Source organism: Taurulus bubalis (assembly GCF_910589615.1).
Source record: "Taurulus bubalis genome assembly, chromosome: 10".
NCBI classification, from domain to species: Eukaryota; Metazoa; Chordata; class Actinopteri; order Perciformes; family Cottidae; genus Taurulus; species Taurulus bubalis.
In genome coordinates, this window is record NC_136598.1 from 24,741,754 (window position 1) to 24,749,923 (window position 8,170).

At 50.5% G+C, this 8,170-nt stretch overlaps 1 protein-coding gene across 2 annotated transcripts in view; it reads right to left on the reverse strand.

Moving 5' to 3' along the window:
• The window catches only part of epha4l (eph receptor A4, like), a gene marked incomplete at its 5' end in the record, with an annotated part of 48,451 nt that extends 40,873 nt beyond the window's left edge, over positions 1–7,578 (reverse strand). The window contains 3 exons of one of the 2 annotated variants that reach the window (XM_079224707.1): positions 1,973–2,636; positions 5,702–5,769; positions 7,482–7,578. In XM_079224707.1, the coding sequence (XP_079080833.1) occupies positions 1,973–2,636; positions 5,702–5,769; positions 7,482–7,578 (829 nt within the window). The remainder of the gene's footprint in view (positions 1–1,972; positions 2,637–5,701; positions 5,770–7,481) is intronic. The other variant, XM_079224708.1, reaches the window with a different exon arrangement.
• Positions 7,579–8,170: the final 592 nt, after the last annotated feature.

The window sequence follows — 8,170 nt, forward strand, 5'->3', positions numbered from 1 at the left end:
GGCTGGGAACCAGGGGCCAAGGTGGCCCTTGTAACCCCGAACGAACACAAGACAAGCAAAGACACACCAGGATGGGGGCACACAGTTGAGCTTGTGTGCCCCACAGAAAACCTTTTAAAAGCTTTTAGGCCAACTCCAACTGGGTAGTTTGCAAAGGCGGACATACTTTTTTAAACTTTTTGATATGTAAGGGAAAAGAAAAACTATTAACGCGCCCACCTCCCCTGCAGAAAACCTCTTGGTCAACATGGCCCAGTAGGCTCCCATAGAGCCTGTCACATTTGGGAATATTAACTAGCTCATCAGTGCACTTGAAGACCGACAGCGGCCGGCACCTTTGAACCTTGATGAGACCCGCGGTGACGGCATGCAGCGTCAAACCCAATGCGAGCTATCCAGTTCCCAGTTGGACGAGAAAAGCTGAGAAACTCTTTAAACAGTGTAACTGAAGCCAAAGAAAGTGAATGGAGTGGGTGCGCTGGCACTGTAAAGTTAAACAAAGTAAAGCAGATGCAGTAATATGGGAGCTAAATGGATGCGTTGGCTTGAAAAAGCAACGCTGGCAGACACCGGGAGACGACTTTAGTCATGAAATCAAAGTTTCTCCAAATCCTTTTATTGCTTTCTTTGGAGGGCAACAGATATTTTATTTCCACTGAAATGAAAGAGAAGAGATAAGGAGCTTGTGTCAATGTTGTGGGAGAATGAAGGTTAGTATGAGATCAGTGTCTCCTTTTGATTTGAAACGAGAGCAGTGAGTTCTGTCAACTGCACCATACAAAGAAGACTTTTAGGGGAGTTTTACTGAGAGTCTGTAACTACTTCCTGGTCTCCTTCTCTCAAACCCCCGGTATCCCTTTTGCCTCCCCACCCACCAAGCAACCAACGGTGCCCCCTAAATCACCAGACCTGTTTGTCATGCAATTAGTCCTCCGAGATAAAGGCTCCGTCGTAAATTCGGAGAGGTGTGGTGGTCCGTCCCCCTGTTAATCACCCGTGCCCAGCCTCTGACCCCTCACCGCTGTTTCTCTCTACTCTCTGTGTGGGTGGCGAATGGGAGGGGGGTACCAATAAACCATCGTGGCAGAATTGGCGTCCGTTCGCTTGGGCCGGCTGACAAACTGGGCCTCCGCTAACGAAATGCTGCACGTGAGCCACAAAATAGCTGCTAGATGCTACCCAGGATGCAAAATAAGCTGCAATCCATCGTCTGCAATGAGAACACGCGAGCTAAATTGAGGTGGAGGCGATCAAAAAGGGTAGAATCTTGTAGCAGAAATTCGCGAAAGATCTATCGGCGAAGTTTAACGGGCATTTCTCAGCAACGTTCTGAATTCAGCAACACGCTGCAGGCTCTAACATGCTCATGATTTAGAAGCACGGACCTTAAGACCTCATCAAACAGCGTGGTGCAGGATCACGTCGAGCTGAGACGAGAATAATCGTCCACAAAGGGCTATTCCCCACTACCAAATAGCACCATTCCAAGCCCATCTCACAGCTGTGTGTTTTCATTCTTCTCATACCTGCTTGGAATGATAAACTCATTCGCTCTCCCTCGCTCTCTCTCTCTTTCCCTAAAGCCGTCTATCTCTTTTCGCCAGCTTTGGGCTCCAATGGGAATAAGAGAGAGAAAAAGCCGGTGGGGGTGAAACACACAGCGGTAGTGCAAACCAGTTGGAGCTCTACACCCTTTCCCATTCTGCTGGGATGCATCCCATTGCACAACACCTCCCAGTGGGCTCCGCTAATTACTCCATTTACAATCATCATCGCTTCTGTCGCCCGACCAGAAGAGAGTTGGGGAGCGAGGAGTCAAACATATCCAACAGAGTGCGAGGTGGGTGAATGGAGGGAGGGAGGAAGGAGGAGAACGAGACAAAGAGGGTCGAGACAAAGAGGCAGAGAAAGAGGATGGGGAGAATTAAAGAGAGGGGGGAAACGGTAGGGACTGGCGGAGTCAATTCCTTACCTAGGCATTCTCCATTGCGCTCCTCGTATCCAGGGTTGCACAGGCAGTTCCCAATGGGCACCAGCCACTCTCCGTCCGCCCCGCAGTACATCTTGGGAACCTCCTTCTCCTCCGAATTATCCACGCACGAGCCGCGCACTTCCACCAGCGAGGAGGTATCGGCCCCGGTGATGGTGTCGGGGAACTGGGCCAGGTTCCTCACGGCCAGCGGACACTTCTTGTAGAAGACCCGGACGGACACCAGCGCGATGCACGCCCCGACGTCCTGGAAGGCCAAGTAGAAGCCCTTCCGGCTCAGGGCGCCCACGTCCCGCACCTCGGTGTTCAGCTTCATGATGCGGTCGCCGATGTCCACCTGCGTGAAGCTCTCGTCGGCGGCGATGGTGTCGATCTTGCCGAACTGGTTCTCGCGGATGTAGCGCTCCTTGTCGTTGTTGGACTCGTAGTAGTAGAGGTTGAAGGTCTCCTTGCAGGTGCCCATGACGCCCGGGAGGCTGTTGCAGTCCCGGAGGGTGAACTTGATCTCGATGTAGACGCGCTGGGCGCCGCCCCGCGGGATCCAGTCGGTGCGGAGCCAGTTGTTCTGGCTGGGCTCCATGACGTTACACACCTGGTACGTCCGGATGGGAATGTTCTTTTCGTCCATAATGCTCACTTCCTCCCACTGGAGGGGAAAAGGGAGCACAACAATGGAAAAAAAACACACGTCACACGGATATTCTCACACCTCTGACTTTTCAATCTGCAAAATTAATTACTTATGTTGTGAAAGAGGAATATCCAGACCAAATGCTGCTTTAATTAAAATGGCTTGTATACGTATCGCATGCGACTGGGAGCCAAGAATGAGATACAGTGCAACAACAAAAAAAGGCACGCAAGGAAGATTAGTCAATATTTGAGTCTCAGCAGAGCAATTAATTAATGGCTAAACTTAATGCATATTTTATGAATGGCACCTAATAGACTTGTTAGGTCCTAATATAGAATAATAAAGATATTAATATTCATGGCTTCCCCTCAACAGCCAGGACGGAAATGTGTAATTAGTTCTAGTTGCCTCTGTAATGCCCACACTTAACTACTCGGGGGGTGGTATACAATGATGTCTTCACACACACACACACACATACACACATACACACTTACACACTTACACACGGAGGGAGGCAAGAAATGTAAAGAATGAAAACACACTAGATTATGGAGATGCAAAGAGTAAACGCTCTGGAATCAATGCTAATGATCTCATGTGAGCTGCTTTACTTCAGCCGGTACGATGGAGACACATGTTCACGCTGTGATGGAGGGAGAGAGGGAGGGAGGGAGGGGGAGAAGGATAGAGAGGAAGAGAGAGAGAGAGAGAGAGAGAGAGAGGGAGGAGGAGGGGAGAGAGAGAGCGGGAGAGGAAGAGGAAGAGAGGGAGAAGGAGGGAGGGGAGAGGGAGAGAGGGAGAGAGAAGGAGAGACCGAAGGAGAAGGAGAGGAAGAAAGAGGGGCAGAGAGGGAGCGAGAGGGGGAGAGAGCGAAAGAGAGAGAGGGAGAGAGAGGAAAAGAGAGGGAGAGATGGAGGGAGAAAAGGAGAGAGAGAGGGAGAAGGAGGGAGAGAGGGAGAGGAAGAAAGAGGGGGAGAGAGGGAGAGAGAGGGGAGAGAGAAAGAGAGGGAGGGAGAAAGAAAAGGAGAGAGGAAGAGAGGGAGAGGAAGAGAGGGAGAGAGAGAAGGAGAGAGAGAGAGAGAAGGAGAGGAAGAAAGAGGGGGAGAGAGAGAAAGAGAAAGAGAGAGAGGGAGAGAGGGAGAGGAGAGAGGAAAAGAGAGGGAGAGGTGGAGGGAGAAGGAGGGAGAGAGGGAGAGGGAGAGGAAGAAAGAGGGGGAGAGAAGGAGAGAGAGGGGGGAGAGAGAGAAAGAGAGGGAGGGAGAGAGAAAAGGAGAGAGAGGAAGATAGAGAGAACGAAAGAGGGAGAGAGAGGGAGAGAGAGAAAAGGAGAGAGAGGGAGATGGAGAGAAAGAGAAAGAGAGAGAGGGAGAGAAAGAGAAAGAGAGAGAAGGAGAGAGAGAGAGCGAGGAAGGGAGAGAGAGAGGTAGAGGGAGAGAAAGAGAAGGTGAAAAAGAGAGAAAGAGAAAGAAAGAGGGAGAGAGACGTTGACGTGGGCGCATGGATCTCTTCTCCTGCTCGGCCTGCTTCATTTTCTCCAGGAGGGAATGTTTGCTTTCCTTCTGATAAAGTTCCTCTCTCAGATCACGCTGATCTTTGAGTCTTAAGAGGCTCAGAGCGCTGCGTTCCCTGAAGGTTTCATATATTTGTTACGCCGCGTGTTTTAAACAGAGTCTTTGCCTGAGCCGTAAACAAGAGCAGACAGGCCTCTGGCTGCCGGAGCAGCTTCGACCATTTAGAGAAGCAGAGCAGTCGTAGAGCAACAGTGGAGATACGGATACGCCGCCAGATTTGATTTGACGCCTTATCATAAACAATCTGCTCTAAAGCCCTATTTCCCCGGAGGAGGCCGAGCTAATGCTAAACATAGCGCGCCGGCTGTATGATTTGAGAAGATGTCTATCATCCCCTTCCTCTAACTCCCCTTTTGTTGTGGAAATGAAGCGCGCCCAGATAAGGCCGCACCTCTCCCCCGATAGCGGGGAGAGGGAGAATAAGGCCAATTGGACGTAATGAGAGGGTGAATGCCGGCCGGCCGCCGCTGCCAGGACCCTGTCAATCACTTGTTGGCGATTACAGGGAGGGGAGGGGGGTCCCTGAACGCAGCACCGGCAGGTTCCCCTCGAAATTATCCACTGTTGCTCATTTGTATTCATTTTCATGAAACATGAAAAAGGCTCGTAGGTTCTAGTCGAGTGACGGGCCCCACTTTTTGGGGGAAAGGGCCTTCCCTTAGGCCCTTTCCTTAGCCACCACCCTTAGGCCCTTTCCTTAGCCCGTGGTGGCTAAGGAAAGGGCCCCTATATGTTCCCCCTTATCAGAGCCACTGTAGATATCCCAATTAGACCGTCGCCTCACACCGAGACCCAGCCGTCCCGCGGCCACAGATCTAAACCCCTCTGCTCTTTCCCTCATTCATCCGTTCCAGAGGACCCTCTCTCGCTCAGCTGCCAACTCTCTCTCTCTCTCTCTCTCTCTCTCTCTCTCCTCGACTCAATGGTGGAAAGGGATATAAAGTTTCTCCACAAAGACCGATTCAATCGGCCGTCTATTCAGGAAACCTGACGCCCGCTGCAGTATCGGGCCCTGCATCTGACCATTACAGAGTGGTTAGAGAGAAGGGAAGCGGGGAGAGAGAGAAAGAAGGGAGAGAGGGGGGGTAGTGGAGTGAGAGAGGGGGTGCCTATAGACCGGTGGCTCTCAAAGTGGATTCGGGGGACCCCATGGGGCCCTGAGGCGGTTCTCTCTCTCTGCAAACGACAAAATGTCTCCTCTCTTTTCTCCCTCCTCTAATTTACCCAAATTTTCGTGTAAAATACTGGAAGTGACGCCTTGATCTCGCCCCGGGCCTTAATGTCCATATACAGTGCAGACAGCCGCACAATAAATCATCAACAATGATTTTTCCCATAAAGGGGCTCCGCGGGACTCGGCCCTATCAAAGAGGGCTGTGTATCTGTTTGGCGGTCCGCTCCGCAGCGCTTGCCAATAATGGATATCATCTCTCCATTTCTGCTCAATAGGGGAACCGTGCATGCGTCCTATAACAAGGGGGCACTTCTTTTAGCGGTACTTACCCCTCCTTCCGTGGGGTTGGCGACCCATCCCAGCTCCCCCTGCACGGATCTGGAGTCCAATAACGTGACTGGAAAACAAGAACGGGGGAGAAGTGAGCCTGCATTCTGAGTCCAGGGCTGGCATGCAAAATCAATTTACATCTGACACCGAGGAGGAGGGGAAATGGGTTCCTATATGTTTTATATATTAAGAAAAACGGGTTATAATGAATATAAATAAGTAGAAAAATATCCTCATGATGGATGTCAGTGCACAGAGTGGACACTGCACATGTTTTCATGCGTAATTCCCGCTGTGCGTAAACGCACCACGTTGTGATGGATTCAGTTGAGATAAATGGGTTTTTTTTTTCAAGAAGAAGAAGACAAATGTTCTTTCCTCCCCGGCGTCTTTAACCTAACAGCATTTCATCTGCTCAGCATGTTTGATGTGATCGGATTCAATTAGGAGCCGTGTGCATAAACTAAAACTAACGCAGTCAAATGGACGGCTCTTCCGCAAACTATGTGTCCTGAAAAAGCTAAACATTTAGTCTGTGACGCGTTAATTAAAATATATGTCGTATGTTCCATCATTCTTTGCTTTTTTTTTTCGGTGTTTTTTCTTTTTTATTCGGTTCGAAGCTCAATCAGCTGCCCGGTTGACGTTTATAAATACTCCCGTTATGCAAGTCCTCGCTATAAATTATTCGGGAGACTGATCCATTTTAAATGTGGGAACATTTGGTTCATGTTTAACTGAACTGAGCTCGGGACTCGTCATCGGGGACTCGAGTCAAATCAAGCTCCGCTCCGCCGAGCGGGACTGGAGTCATGCGGGACTCGGACTCCTCCCGTGCGCGCGAGGGGACCCGGGTCCATCTCTACATCCCATAAAGTACTTCATGTGTTCCTGTTGGCACGAGACGTGTTTTAAAAGGCTGGACACGGTGAACCCCGTGGACCCGGAAGGTTGGCGACTCGAGTCCCGAAACCTGTCCGAGCTCTTGTTTTGTGTCGGACACACACACACACACACACACGCGCGCACACACACGCGCAATTTAAAACATATCACACTCTTGCAAACATAAATGAGGGAGGAAAATAAAAGAGCAAATAACAGAAGAGCTGTTATTCATCGTTTTATGAACTATATTCTTGCATTCTGCGTGCAGGTTTTGTGTTTACACACTTTAACAATTGGTGATCTGGTCATTCCCATAATCACCTTCCACCATAAAAATAAAATAAAGCCCCTGTGACAGGGAGCGAATGTGAATTTGATGCATTACGAGCCGTTCGGCCGCTCGGAGGTTCGAGTCCCCGCTCTGACTCGCAAATGTACCCCGTTCCTGCTCCACGAGACATCTTTCTTTCTTTTTTTTTTGGACATTAAACTTGTTGTTTTTTTTAGTTTTACAGCAGGAGAGGCTCGACCTCCCCCCTCTGGATCAGTGCGCATCGGGGGGGCTGCAAGTTATTCCTGCTCCGAGGCTCTTTTTTTTTTCGGCAGCTGGCTCGACCCGAGACCGGAGACCAAAAAAACAGCCGATGCGCATTTTTTTTTTTGGACATCCACTTCTCATTCCAGTTGCGTTGGAAGAAGAAAAAACACACACACAAAAAGGCAACAACCTTCGCCAAAGTCTCTGCGTAAAGGTGCCCGCGGGCTGCAGGAGCGCGTCCACCCTTCTAGCGGCGCAACCACACTCGCAGGACGGGGAGATGAAGTCCGAAGTGTCCGCGGGGCAGTTATTCATGCCCCCCCCCACCCCTCCTTCCTCCCCGACAGCCTTACCTTCATTGGGAGGGTAAATCCGTGCCGGCGAAACAAATGTAGAAATCCCAAAAACAAGAAAGGTGGCCGTGAACAAAATCCCTGCCATGAGAGCCATTTGTGTCGTTGTTCCGTTTTTCCTCTCCTCTTTTTCTTTCGCTGCTCTTCTCCCAGGTCCTGCTCTCTCTCCCTCTCTCTCTCTCTCTCTCTCTCTCTCTCTCTCTCACACACACACTCGCCCCCCCTCTCTCTCTCTCTCCCAGTGGAATATGGGTTTGAAGCGGACAGGGAGGAGAGACGCAACGAGCGCACCACAGCCAGGAGGCGGGACTAAAGCATGTGCGCTCTGACGCGGACCCGTCAATCCATATAGGAAACGTATAGTGGACTAAAGGGGGGAGGGGGTAATCATTAACTGCCCCCCTCCCCCTCCCAAACAGATCACTCTCTCGTTTACCAGTTAACACCAGTGGGAGATAGGAGGAGATGGTGGCGACGCAGGTACAAAGGCGATACAAAAAACTGAGTCACCGAATAAACTACGGGAGGAGGGGGGGCTGTTTAGTCAACAGTGAAAACCAATAAGGTGTGTGTGTGTGTGTGTGTGTGTGTGTGTGTGTGTGTGTGTGTGTGTGTGTGTGTGTGTGTGTGTGTGTGTTTAGAACATGGAGTCTGCTTCCTTGTCAACTTTAACTGTGGTCAGAAGAACC